This window comes from Acipenser ruthenus, chromosome 24 (assembly GCF_902713425.1).
Source record: "Acipenser ruthenus chromosome 24, fAciRut3.2 maternal haplotype, whole genome shotgun sequence".
Classification (NCBI taxonomy): Eukaryota; Metazoa; Chordata; class Actinopteri; order Acipenseriformes; family Acipenseridae; genus Acipenser; species Acipenser ruthenus.
In genome coordinates this window covers 13,427,903-13,442,893 of record NC_081212.1, presented here as the reverse complement: position 1 = coordinate 13,442,893, position 14,991 = coordinate 13,427,903, and the positions used below count along the sequence as shown (strand labels likewise).

The 14,991-nt window shown below is 41.7% G+C and overlaps 1 protein-coding gene across 1 annotated transcript in view; it reads right to left on the bottom strand.

The window, feature by feature from the left end:
* Positions 1-14,991, bottom strand: part of LOC117429768 (paramyosin-like) — a gene marked incomplete in the record, with an annotated part of 95,155 nt that overhangs the window by 61,677 nt on the left and 18,487 nt on the right. Inside the window, 5 exon segments of the mRNA XM_058999168.1 lie at positions 3,863-4,085; positions 5,547-5,644; positions 6,457-6,718; positions 13,492-13,631; positions 14,389-14,795. Of these exon segments, the coding sequence (XP_058855151.1) occupies positions 3,863-4,085; positions 5,547-5,644; positions 6,457-6,718; positions 13,492-13,631; positions 14,389-14,604 (939 nt within the window).

The window sequence follows — 14,991 nt, the reverse complement described above, 5'->3', positions numbered from 1 at the left end:
CTGTGGTAGTGCGCCTTGGTGTCCCTGCTGTCCCAAAGGCAAAGATAGCAGGGAAACTTGGTAAAACCGCCATGGAGACCCATCAGGAATGCCACCATTTTGAAGTCTCCTATGACCTTGATGCCATCTCAGAAAAATGCAGATATGTATCCACTTAGGCAGCTGGAACTAAACTGAACTGCTGGGCTTAAGGCCCCTGTATTTATACTACTATTTATATTACTGGAAAGTTCTAGAAAGTTCTAGAAGTTACTCCAAGTTTACTCAGCACTGAATCTATCTGGAATGTTCTGGAAAATAGGTAAATTTCGAAATATCACTGTCCTGGTCACAAAAGCAAAGTTTGTGGGGAATAATAGCCATTTTCTATACTTTTGAGGCATAAGCAATTAGGAAATAACACTTACTACCCAGGAACCAAAAAAAAAAAAAATTGTTACACAGTGTTATTATTATTATTATTATTATTATTATTATTATTATTATTAATAAACTCAATATAAAAGTATGCAATACGTATAATACAATATGGTTACTCAACCACAAATTATACACCCAGGAGTGTACTGAAATTAGCTAGCTGCTTTTAAAAAAAAGATAATAATAAGAGTGAGAGGATATATTTCAATGGTTTAATGAATCTTATCAATTATCTGATCACCCTAACAATAGCACAAGATGTAATCAGGAAGCAGGAAGCAGCAGCAGCAGCAGCAATACGTAGCTTCATTGTTTTATGGTGTTTATGTTGTTTGCAAATCAACAAAGCTGGAATGACTCTTATTACAATGTAATTGGAATCAACAAACACTATTTTCTTTTCACATAAATGATGCCACTGGCTCTTGCGAGTAAAGGCCTTGATATAAACAGCCCAGTATTCCAATATCTGTGCAGATGGATGTCCAGAGTTGATTTATAAGCCTACAATGCTGAGCCACGGACCTGCGTTTGACTTCTTCAAATAATTCATAAATGACTGGACAGGCCTGGATGTGCAGGATAGAGTGGAGGAGGGGAGCTGGTCTCATTGACAAACACCTGGCACGTCTGGACAGGCCTGGATGTGCAGGACAGAGTGGAGGAGGGGAGCTGGTCTCATTGACAAACACCTGGCACGTCTGGACAGGCCTGGATGTGCAGGATAGAGTGGAGGAGGGGAGCTGGTCTCATTGACAAACACCTGGCACGTCTGGACAGGCCTGGATGTGCAGGATAGAGTGGAGGAGGGGAGCTGGTCTCATTGACAAACACCTGGCATGTCTGGACAGGCCCAGATGAAAAGGACTGGTCTGCAGGACAAAGAGCAGGAGGGAAGCTGGTCACAGGGTAACTCATCAATCAGTCAACTGACAGGGAGCTGGAGTGCCTGGGAGCAGCCGTGTTTGACACCCTGCATTGGTTACCCTCATTTACCTCTGCTCTTCTGCTTGCGATTAACTGTATTCAATCTGAGTTTTCACTACTTAAAGAAGCTACAGATCTGACGAGAGGAAAGGTATGTGTACTGTATGCAGTATATTTAGTGTTCCGCATTCTCAGTTTTTTCTTTAAAAAAAAAATTCCAGGAATTTTTCGGAGTTTATTTTACATATATTCAAATAGGGATAAAATCGTTAAAAAAATTTAAAAAAAAAGTTTTTAATTGAAACATCCGTAAAAATCAGGGGGGGGGGGGGAAATCTTAGTATACACACTTTACATGTGGAATATGATGCGTGGCAGTTCTGCTTTCTGATTAGTTTAATGTCCCTGGCATGTATGATGAAGCAGAATCTGCGCAAGTCGAAGCCACATTTTCTCAAGTTAGCTGGTACTTTGGGAACGTTTGGGCAATCGCTGTGCTGACAGAACTAGTATCTGCAGAAGGTATGAACATGACATCAGCACAAAACAAGCCAGGGTTATTCACCTTGAAATCATAAAAAGAAAAGAACATTTAAAGAACTGGACGGTGCAAGCCACCGGGAGACACGTCAAAAATCACACTGGACAATTCCATCAATGCGTTCTATAAGTTTACCAACTAAAGCATCACTTTCTGTCAAATATTTACGATTAAGATTGTCGGCGTTAGGCAGTGTTTTAGCGGATGGACAGTACTGTCGCACAAAGTCACCAATACACACCTCTCTGCAATAAACAGTGGCTGTCCAGCAAAGCACAACACGGCTCTGACAAACTCATTAACACAGTTATTCTGCGTTCCCTTTATTAAAGCGAGTGTAAAAGCTGCATTAATGGATTGCTTGTCTCTCAGTTCACTTTCTTGTTTGAGTTTAATGTGTCTCTTATTTTTCAGTATGTTCTTTTATTGTCAGTGTGAACATGTACCTCGATGCAGCAGTATTTGCAGCGCTGTGCATCCTCTGCCTCATCTGACCCACTTCTGCTATTTTTGCTTTTTGTATACTTCAAAACATTTGTGTTCTTTTGAATATTCATAAACTGATTTACATTTTCTCCCCATTCCTCATCCACTGAAAATATTATATTTTCATGTAAATAATTCAATTTATGTTTTGAAGCTAGTAGTTACTACATTTTTTCTCAATGGATTCCTGGTTCCAGTTCCTACCCATACAGCCTCTACAAAAATGTTCTATACAAATTCTATAGAAAAAAATTCTATAAAATTGCTATAGAAATGGTATAAAACCTCTATAAATCATAGCACCATTCTATAAAACCTCTATGAAACTTATATAGAATTTCTATAGAATAACCGATATCTATAAAAACTATAGAACTTTATAGAATTATTATAGAACATTTTTATCTAGTGTATACGGTAAGATTAAACTCAGCAAAACATATTTAGAATAGAGGTAAAACAATAATAATGTCTACAAGACTAATGTTCAACATTAACGTGTATATGGAATAGACTATGAATAAATACTGAATATTGAATAAAGAACCTTAAACTTTATATTAACTGCTGTATAAACATTGAGGCAGCATCTACATTCCACATGCATATACAAAACTAAACATTTTCCATTTGGATAATGTTTAACCTTGTAACTCTAATCTACTGACATACTGTATATTATAAATTAACCAATTCAACAACTCTACATGAATGATACCTTCTTCTTATCAGAAAGTTATCAGAGTCTCCTGTTTTTCGTGTGGATTTGCAATGAACAAACATACAGTATTTACTGGTGCAGCAATGAACAAACATACAGTATTTACTAGTGCAGCAATGAACAAACATACAGTATTTACTAGTGCAGCAATGAACAAACATACAGTATTTGCTTAGCTTGTCATTACAAGACTAGCAGTTCATAACAAAGGCGTCGGGGTTCACTGCTTCCAATCACAGGAAAGCAATGCGGAACGTGTGAGCGAATACAACATACACTCTCTCACAGGAAAGCAATCAATACTGTCAATACTGCAAGGCAACTCTAATCACATGCAAACCTGCTAATAGTATGCTTTTCCTTCTCAAAGTGATATTAATGGGGTGGAAATTGTATAATACTTCCCTATAGAAGTTCCAAAGAAATCACATGATGCGGTGACCTTTCAACTATGGCCCCACCTGCTTTGTGCTGTTTCTACTGTAGAGTCCAGGAAGAGCCAGCAGAGATGGAAGGTCACAGCATCATTAGATTGCTTTGGGTTCAGGAAGTACTCAAAAAGAGCTGGCAAGTAGGGTTTTGCATCAGTGCTTTTTTGGTGCACCCATAAATTCTGTTGTACGAACAACACATGCATTATTTTGAATTTATGTCCCAGCACTTAGTACATGTCATTAGAATAATGTATTATAAAAGGTGAAAACAGAAATGCATTGATATATGAAGCTTGTTAACCTATAAAAGAGGTTGTCACGGCAACAGAGTACCTGTTTGAGGATGTGGTCCTGTGTCCTGGAGAATGTGGTGGTCAGTGCAGAGTGGGTGAGGGGGTCGCTCAGCGATGACCCTGCACTCCGGATGTGGTCCTGTGTCCTGGAGATTGTGGTGGTCAGTGCAGAGTGGGTGGGGGGTCCGGTCAGCGATGACCCTGCACTGCCCCTCTCCAGAGTGGACCTCACCTTCAACATGTCCAACTCCAGCTGCAGGACCCTCGACACACAAACAACAGCGTCATTGCGGGGGAAAGAAGGGGCTTCTGTACTACACGCTGGAGCTGATCCGCACACTGTATCTGTACGACACGCTGGAGCTGATCCGCACACTGTATCTGTACGACACGCTGGAGCTGATCCGCACACTGTATCTGTACGACACGCTGGAGCTGATCCGCACACTGTATCTGTACGACACGCTGGAGCTGATCCGCACACTGTATCTGTACGACACGCTGGAGCTGATCCGCACACTGTATCTGTACGACACGCTGGAGCTGATCCGCACACTGTATCTGTACGACACGCTGGAGCTGATCCGCACACTGTATCTGTACAACACGCTGGAGCTGATCCGCACACTGTATCTGTACAACACGCTGGAGCTGATCCGCACACTGTATCTGTACGACACGCTGGAGCTGATCCGCACACTGTATCTGTACGACACGCTGGAGCTGATCCGCACACTGTATCTGTACAACACGCTGGAGCTGATCCGCACACTGTATCTGTACTACACGCTGGAGCTGATCCACACACTGTATCTGTACTACACGCTGGAGCTGATCCGCACACTGTATCTACCACAAGGCTTTCCATGGATTGGGATTGGTGTTTTAGACAGAAATAACACTCTGCAGTGTTCCCTCGTTATTTCACTATCTGACTCACACATCACGCTGCAAACAGTGAGTTAGTGCAGAGCCCTGATTCAGTAACATACAGAGCTTGCACAATCAACATGGCCTGTGATTTAACCAAACAGCACTGTATCAACCAAATACAATGGGTTTGTTTAAACATCAAAGGAGACATCTCCAACCAAGTGTTTTCACTGAATAAACCAGCGCACATATATCATCTCATAGGTTCATCTCTAGAGTATCAATTTAAAACTTAAAATCAGCCTACAAAAAATACTACAAAAACTCCTGAGGGTCTATTTTAAAGAGTTAGTAGATGAACATGTCAGGTAGCTGCTGTGTGTTAATATTCCTCTCACTATTTTAGGGTATTTGCAATGATTCCGAGAGGTTCTGGCTTCTGTTCCTCTGATATTGTGAGTTTTAAACTCTGCCAGTCCCCCCAGCTCTACTCTGTATGTTGACAGAGAACATGTGGGGCTGGCACAGCTAAATCACATTGTCACATGAATGGAACGGAATGAGGACAGTGTTATAGTTCTGGCATTTAGGATTATCCTGATATTGATGTAGCTATATCACATTAATATCAGGGTCTGCTATAGTATCTATTTATATCTGTTTACTGGAGCAACAAAACCTAGATGCAAATGGAATGAACAAAAACTAAGAAGAAGAAAATTACATTTGAGCTACTTCATTATCTAAAACAGTGGAAGATCTGAATACTGCCCAAAGTAATGTTAACAAGGAGGGCAATAAATCCCCCAAGCTGGGGTATCCCAGTCCCATTCTCCCTTTCCCCCTCTTACTTGTCCTGCAAGTCCCCTCGCCGCCTGGTCTCCTCGAATCTCGTCAGCTCCAGCACCTCCTTCTCCTGCTCCAGAGCGCTGAGCGCCGTCTCCAGCTGCTGTGGGGAGAGGAGGGAGGTTTAGAGACAAGGACAGGGGCCGGAAAACAGCTAGCATTATTAAAAACACCTAGCATTATTAAAAACAGTAATAAGGAAAGGTTTAAACGTTTCAATGGGAAACTAAAATAAAAATCCTAAACGGCATAATACTTTAGTAAAAGAGGCATTGATATCACCACAGGTTTAAACATTGTGGCACAGGAACAATACATTTTCACTGGACACCATTCGAACTTCAGTGAGAAAATCATAGAATACAGCTGTGTACCAACTGTAAAACACAGCGTCTCAAAGCGTGTGTCTAAATACAGCTGTGTACCAAATATTATGAAAATAACTGTGTATACCCGAGATACTTCAAAGATATGACCTCATGGTAGTCACAATAGGTCAGAGGTCAATCTCAAGATCACCAACACATTTAGCAAACTGAGTTTATATAACCATGCAAATATAAAGACACCACCTCAAATGGTGTTTGAGATATGAGGCTCTACAATAACCATGATCGAACGTACAGAGAATGAAACCAATATCTCAAAGCATTAGGTCTCTGGCATCCAAAATGTCACAGAACTCAACATCCAAGCCATTAAGGATACCATTAGATTTTGCAAGAGAAGTTTCCAAAAAAAATACTAAGCAGGCATCGGAAATGGGTTAGGAGAATACTTGCAGTTGTAATAACGGTTGTGGTTTTACAAAAATAAATAAACAAACAAACAAACAAACAAACAAACAAACAGGTGCCTCCTTAAGCAGGTTTGCCTATATTCTATTATTACTATTCTCTTGACAGCCTCCCTTACTTTGTGTTTGAGAGCCAGCAGCTCGGTCCTGGCCTTGCTGGCTTCCAGCTGGCTGTCTCTGAAGCGGAGGTGCTCTGCCTGGTCCTCCAGCTGGCTGTGAGCCTCCCTCAGCTGCTTCACCAGCTCTGCCCGCCGGTCCCCACTCTCTGCCAGCGCCGAGCGCAGCTCTAGGTCCCCGGGCCGGTGAGGGGCACCCTCCGGGGCCAGCCGGGACAGGGAGTGCCATCTCCTTATTACAGGTACCCTGTTACTCAGAGAAGAGCTGGGGAGGAACAAGAGCGATGGTAACAATGATTGAGCTCTAAACACAGGTCAGCACTTCTGAAGAGATGTGTCCTATAACCAGCAGAGAACACCGGAGGTGATGACGTCTTTCTGTGCAGTAGTGGTACAGCATGCTCTGCCATTACCAGCTGTGCTGTTTTGTGGTTTCAGCCCTTCCCATGATGTCCCAGCACATCAAACTCCATACTTTGATGCATATAAATGTAGCCATCATCAAAAAGGAAAAGGACTAATAAAGATCGTAATTCTTAATTCTTAAGTGAACTTTCTGGGCAGCTTTTGCTGTAAAGCACCATAGCAAAGTGTTTTTTGGAGGGAAAAGCATGTACCATGGTAAATCAAAGAGCTGTGCTACACCATGCCAAATATAAAAATGAAAAATTACTCAGCAAATTTACAATGTTAAACGCTATGCTAAAATAAGAATTCTACCTATTGGTCCTTTCACAAACTAACTTATGAAGGTTATTCCATACAACTGAAGGGTTCAAACGGATATTAGAGTTGGTTTTGTGCAGAAGGCAGTGGTTTATACATCCTGTAAGTTAAGATAAAATGTATACATTCTACCACAGGAACATTCTGTGGATTTAACCTTATGAGGAGTATGAGGCCCAGAGTGGTAAAGAAAATGACCCCATATGTAGCATGTCAGTCACTTTATACATATTAGGAATGAAACTAAACTGTATGTTGGTTTGCATAGCTATGGAAAGTGATGTAATGCCATAGAGCTGTACCTATAGAAACTAAGAGGCTTGTGCAAGACAATAGAGTTCCCCAGACCATCACATCTCCAGGCTGCCTGTGGGGGGTTCTCCCAGTTCAGGTAATATTGATCCATCATCGTGTAAGTGTTAAAGCTAGCCGACTAATATTCTATATCTAGAGAAATATTTACAAATAACCGTTTTGTACTATCAGTAACCCTTGGATATTATTTTTGTTTAATAATTATAATTTGATTATTAACATTTACCATTGGTCAAGACTTATCATTGCTATTTAATAATTCATATAACTATTAATTAATACAAGACTTAGGATAACTGATATAGGCTAATTATAAATAAATACCACAACCCTACACAATGATGTTTTGGATTATACAGTACACAAATATATGTTTAAAGCAAAACAAATAATTATACAGAATGAACATGGCTTACATTTGAAGCTTATACAGTGCCTTGCGAAAGTATTCGGCCCCCTTGAACTTTGCGACCTTTTGCCACATTTCAGGCTTCAAACATAAAGATATGAAACTGTAATTTTTTGTGAAGAATCAACAACAAGTGGGACACAATCATGAAGTGGAACGAAATTTATTGGATATTTCAAACTTTTTTAACAAATAAAATACTGAAAAATTGGGCGTGCAAAATTATTCAGCCCCCTTAAGTTAATACTTTGTAGCGCCACCTTTTGCTGCGATTACAGCTGTAAGTCGCTTGGGGTATGTCTCTATCAGTTTTGCACATCGAGAGACTGAAATTTTTGCCCATTCCTCCTTGCAAAACAGCTCGAGCTCAGTGAGGTTGGATGGAGAGCATTTGTGAACAGCAGTTTTCAGTTCTTTCCACAGATTCTCGATTGGATTCAGGTCTGGACTTTGACTTGGCCATTCTAACACCTGGATATGTTTATTTGTGAACCATTCCATTGTAGATTTTGCTTTATGTTTTGGATCATTGTCTTGTTGGAAGACAAATCTCCGTCCCAGTCTCAGGTCTTTTGCAGACTCCATCAGGTTTTCTTCCAGAATGGTCCTGAATTTGGCTCCATCCATCTTCCCATCAATTTTAACCATCTTCCCTGTCCCTGCTGAAGAAAAGCAGGCCCAAACCATGATGCTGCCACCACCATGTTTGACAGTGGGGATGGTGTGTTCAGGGTGATGAGCTGTGTTGCTTTTACGCCAAACATAACGTTTTGCATTGTTGCCAAAAAGTTCGATTTTGGTTTCATCTGACCAGAGCACCTTCTTCCACATGTTTGGTGTGTCTCCCAGGTGGCTTGTGGCAAACTGTAAATGACACTTTTTATGGATATCTTTAAGAAATGGCTTTCTTCTTGCCACTCTTCCATAAAGGCCAGATTTGTGCAGTATACGACTGATTGTTGTCCTATGGACAGAGTCTCCCACTTCAGCTGTAGATCTCTGCAGTTCATCCAGAGTGATCATGGGCCTCTTGGCTGCATCTCTGATCAGTCTTCTCCTTGTATGAGCTGAAAGTTTAGAGGGACGGCCAGGTCTTGGTAGATTTGCAGTGGTCTGATACTCCTTCCATTTCAATATTATCGCTTGCACAGTGCTCCTTGGGATGTTTAAAGCTTGGGAAATCTTTTTGTATCCAAATCCGGCTTTAAACTTCTCCACAACAGTATCTCGGACCTGCCTGGTGTGTTCCTTGTTCTTCATGATGCTCTCTGCGCTTTAAACGGACCTCTGAGACTATCACAGTGCAGGTGCATTTATACGGAGACTTGATTACACACAGGTGGATTAGTCATTAGTCATTTAGGTCAACATTGGATCATTCAGAGATCCTCACTGAACTTCTGGAGAGAGTTTGCTGCACTGAAAGTAAAGGGGCTGAATAATTTTGCACGCCCAATTTTTCAGTTTTTTATTTGTTAAAAAAGTTTGAAATATCCAATAAATTTCGTTCCACTTCATGATTGTGTCCCACTTGTTGTTGATTCTTCACAAAAAATTAGTTTCATATCTTTATGTTTGAAGCCTGAAATGTGGCAAAAGGTCACAAAGTTCAAGGGGGCCGAATACTTTCGCAAGGCACTGTATTTTCCAGTTTGATTTTTTCCTGTTATTGTGTTTGAGAAGTTTCAAGAGGTTTGACAGTCTGCTCAACATGTTTGAATGAAGACCCACAGCCTGCTCAATGTGTTTGAATGAAGAACCACAGTCAGCTCAATGTGTTTGAATGAAGACCAACAGCCTGCTCAATGTGTTTGAATGAAGAACCACAGTCAGCTCAATGTGTTTGAATGAAGACCCACAGCCTGCTCAATGTGTTTGAATGAAGAACCACAGTCAGCTCAATGTGTTTGAATGAAGAACCACAGTCAGCTCAATGTGTTTGAATGAAGAACCAGTCTGCTCAATGTGTTTGAATGAAGACCCACAGCCTGCTCAATGTGTTTGAATGAAGAACCACAGTCAGCTCAATGTGTTTGAATGAAGACCCACAGTCTGCTCAATGTGTTTGAATGAAGACCCACAGTCTGCTCAATGTGTTTGAATGAAGACCGACAGTCAGCTCAATGTGTTTGAATGAAGACCCACAGCCTGCTCAGCATGTTTGAATGAAGACCCACAGTCTGCTCAATGTGTTTGAATGAAGAACCAGTCTGCTCAACGTGTTTGAATGAAGACCCACAGTCTGCTCAGCGTGTTTGAATGAAGACCCACAGTCTGCTCAACGTGTTTGAATGAAGACCCAGTCTGCTCAGCATGTTTGAATGAAGACCCACAGCCTGCTCAGCATGTTTGAATGAAGACCCACAGCCTGCTCAATGTGTTTGAATGAAGAACCACAGTCTGCTCAATGTGTTTGAATGAAGACCCACAGTCAGCTCAATGTGTTTGAATGAAGACCCACAGTCTGCTCAGCATGTTTGAATGAAGACCCACCGCCTGCTCAATGTGTTTGAATGAAGAACCAGTCTGCTCAACGTGTTTGAATGAAGACCCACAGTCTGCTCAGCGTGTTTGAATGAAGACCCACAGTCTGCTCAACGTGTTTGAATGAAGACCCAGTCTGCTCAGCATGTTTGAATGAAGACCCACAGCCTGCTCAGCATGTTTGAATGAAGACCCACAGCCTGCTCAATGTGTTTGAATGAAGAACCACAGTCTGCTCAATGTGTTTGAATGAAGACCCAGTCTGCTCAACGTGTTTGAATGAAGACCCACAGTCTGCTCAGCATGTTTGAATGAAGACCCACAGCCTGCTCAATGTGTTTGAATGAAGAACCACAGTCTGATCAATGTGTTTGAATGAAGACCCAGTCTGCTCAATGTGTTTGAATGAAGACCCACAGTCTGCTCAGCATGTTTGAATGAAGACCCACAGCCTGCTCAATGTGTTTGAATGAAGAACCACAGTCTGCTCAGCATGTTTGAATGAAGACCCACAGCCTGCTCAATGTGTTTGAATGAAGAACCACAGTCTGCTCAGTGTGTTTGAATGAAGACCCACAGTCTGCTCAATGTGTTTGAATGAAGAACAACAGTCTGCTCAACGTATCTGATGCACGATTAAGAGTTTCCATCACATTTGCAATGTAAAACACAGTTTGCAAGTGGTAATGATGCCGTCCTTGAATAAGTGCCGCACTGAGATATCAGATTTGTAATAGATGCCGCTCTTGAATAAACGTCGCTCTCAATCAGGACACATCTACTTTTTTTCCTACCCCAGCTCAAACAAATAGAAACAAAATGAATTGAATAAACTTGAATACAAATGTATTTAAAAGAATACAATTATACACTGGAACACAGCGGTATTTTACTATAACATTTATGGAACCCTAACAAAAAAAGAATAGCGTAGGTACACAGGCTATGTACAGTGCCTTGCGAAAGTATTCGGCCCCCTTGAACTTTGCGACCTTTTGCCACATTTCAGGCTTCAAACATAAAGATATGAAACTGTAATTTTTTGTGAAGAATCAACAACAAGTGGGACACAATCATGAAGTGGAACGAAATTTATTGGATATTTCAAACTTTTTTAACATATAAAAAACTGAAAAATTGGGCATGCAAAATTATTCAGCCCCTTTACTTTCAGTGCAGCAAACTCTCTCCAGAAGTTCAGTGAGGATCTCTGAATGATCCAATGTTGACCTAAATGACTAATGATGATAAATAGAATCCACCTGTGTGTAATCAAGTCTCCGTATAAATGCACCTGCACTGTGATAGTCTCAGAGGTCCGTTTAAAGCGCAGAGAGCATCATGAAGAACAAGGAACACACCAGGCAGGTCCGAGATACTGTTGTGGAGAAGTTTAAAGCCGGATTTGGATACAAAAAGATTTCCCAAGCTTTAAACATCCCAAGGAGCACTGTGCAAGCGATAATATTGAAATGGAAGGAGTATCAGACCACTGCAAATCTACCAAGACCTGGCCGTCCCTCTAAACTTTCAGCTCATACAAGGAGAAGAATGATCAGAGATGCAGCCAAGAGGCCCATGATCACTCTGGATGAACTGCAGAGATCTACAGCTGAGGTGGGAGACTCTGTCCATAGGACAACAATCAGTCGTATACTGCACAAATCTGGCCTTTATGGAAGAGTGGCAAGAAGAAAGCCATTTCTTAAAGATATCCATAAAAAGTGTCGTTTACAGTTTGCCACAAGCCACCTGGGAGACACACCAAACATGTGGAAGAAGGTGCTCTGGTCAGATGAAACCAAAATCGAACTTTTTGGCAACAATGCAAAACGTTATGTTTGGTGTAAAAGCAACACAGCTCATCACCCTGAACACACCATCCCCACTGTCAAACATGGTGGTGGCAGCATCATGGTTTGGGCCTGCTTTTCTTCAGCAGGGACAGGGAAGATGGTTAAAATTGATGGGAAGATGGATGGAGCCAAATACAGGACCATTCTGGAAGAAAACCTGATGGAGTCTGCAAAAGACCTGAGACTGGGACGGAGATTTGTCTTCCAACGAGACAATGATCCAAAACATAAAGCAAAATCTACAATGGAATGGTTCACAAATAAACATATCCAGGTGTTAGAATGGCCAAGTCAAAGTCCAGACCTGAATCCAATCGAGAATCTGTGGAAAGAACTGAAAACTGCTGTTCACAAATGCTCTCCATCCAACTTCACTGAGCTCGAGCTGTTTTGCAAGGAGGAATGGGCAAAAATTTCAGTCTCTCGATGTGCAAAACTGATAGAGACATACCCCAAGCGACTTACAGCTGTAATCGCAGCAAAAGGTGGCGCTATAAAGTATTAACTTAAGGGGGCTGAATAATTTTGCACGCCCAATTTTTCAGTTTTTTATTTGTTAAAAAAGTTTGAAATATCCAATAAATTTCGTTCCACTTCATGATTGTGTCCCACTTGTTGTTGATTCTTCACAAAAAATTACAGTTTCATATCTTTATGTTTGAAGCCTGAAATGTGGCAAAAGGTCGCAAAGTTCAAGGGGGCCGAATACTTTCGCAAGGCACTGTATATATATAAACACATTTCAATATATGCCTCCCTCAAATACCATAAAAAACACAATACAAATGTGTGTCTTTTGAAAACCATAGTATTTCTAATTATCGCCGCCCTTGAATAAGTGCTGCAGCTGTTTTTAGCAATTTAAAATAAATGCTGCACCGTTAACTGAAAGTAATGGCACAGTCAGGCACAGGGCTTCCCTCACAACTGAGAGAGAGAGATAGAGAGAGGGAGAGAGGGAGGGAGAGAGAGAGTGAGCGTGAGAGTGAGAGAGAAAGAGAAAGAGAGAGAGACAGAAAGTGAGAGAGCTGTGCAGGTCAGGAGTTCAGTCCTTACCTGCACACACCCTGCCTGCCATTCAGTCTTGGGCTTCAATCAAGCAGAAACTCACAATGTGGCAACTGGAAATAATCCTAAAACTCTCAACAACTCGTGCTAAAGAATATCCTAACCATAAATGTAGATCTCTAAAGTGTGAAACACATACAAATGGAGGGTGTCTCCCACTAAATCGCTGCCACCTCTTACCTCACTCTCTCCTCGGAGTAAAGTCCTCCTATGGGCGTCCCCGGCCTCGCTCTATCCTCTCGGACCGGGCTGGCTGAGCGGCTGCTGTACCCAGACAGAGAGCTGGGGGTGTAACAGGGCTCCAGCAACTCGGCTTTCATCTGGAATCAAACAAAACCGGCTTCCAGTCACATAGCATTGAATTGGTACAACTCCTCTCCAAGAGCCTATCAGGCTTATTTGTAAGATATTTTAATTGGGGAGGATGTGACTAAGGATTTGTGAAGTCACAAATATAAATTGGCTGAATTACTGATATTTTACCTATAGGGGAGTGGGTGCAGGCTGATTACTGTTGCCTATATCACTGCTACAGGCATGTGGCTGTGCATTACGGAAATACTTTCAATAAGAAGATAGCTTATCAAGTTGCACCAGACCAGTCAAAGAGTCCCCTTTCTTTATTTTCTGTTCCCTGTCCAACATCTTCCTGTTAGAGGTGGACATTACAGTGCTGCACCACACCACTCAATTGCTTTAGTGATCATTCACAAATGAGATGAACATTCAAGATTAAAATCCTTTTTTCACAAAACAAGAACAAGCTAGAACATATTTGTTTAGGATTCTTTATTGAAACTTCCTGAAATCTAATTGGAATGACCGGAGCAACACGTTTCAGAGCCCTTGTTCCTAATACTGAAGTAGTGGCCAGCTGCTTTAGAAACTGTGTCTGCCAGAGGGCAGAGGTATCAAATGGGAACAATACTGAAAGTCGATCACGTGTCGACCCGCCTTATCAGCCAAACTTTACAATAAGGACCTAGTGACTTCATGCTTATCTTCTTCCAGCAAATCGTCTCACAACGAATCTGTTCCTCTAAAAGGTGATTGATTGAGTACTGCAAGTCAGTCTACCTGTGCTTTGACTGGGGGCCTCCTCCCTCCATACGCGTCTTCGTAGCTCCTCTCCAGGGAGGGGCGGGAGACTCGCAGGGTGGGCTTGCTCCTCGGGGGCTCAGAGCCCCTCCACACCAGCGACATTCTGTCCATCTCGTAGCTAGGAGACCTCTTGTGGTTGCTATGGTATCGTGGAGGCCAGCTGACCTCGCAGCCCCACCCCGAGTGGGACATTTCTCTCGTCTGGATGCACACAAGATAAACTTCAGGATGTTCAGTTCAAAGAGAGGGAAGCGGTGCTCATTATCCACGTGTCGCACTCTGGGGTCCTGGGGTCCAGACACAAGGCTGGTGTTTTGAAGCAGCAGCAGTTAGTATGGTTTAGTTTCCTCACGTGGTCTACAATCCTTCACAATTCCTGAGTGCTAAAAAAAAAAAAAAAAATCCAGTGATTATGAAAGCTTTGAAAATACTTAAAGTCTATGCAGCTTCACATGTCAATTTAATTGATAATTTCCTTTACTGGCATTCTGGAATTTGCATTAATTCTAAGTGTTTCTGGTCTTAGTTGTTCCAATGTTCATTTTTGTTCTATTTCTCTTTACCTGGCTCTGAGCTTGC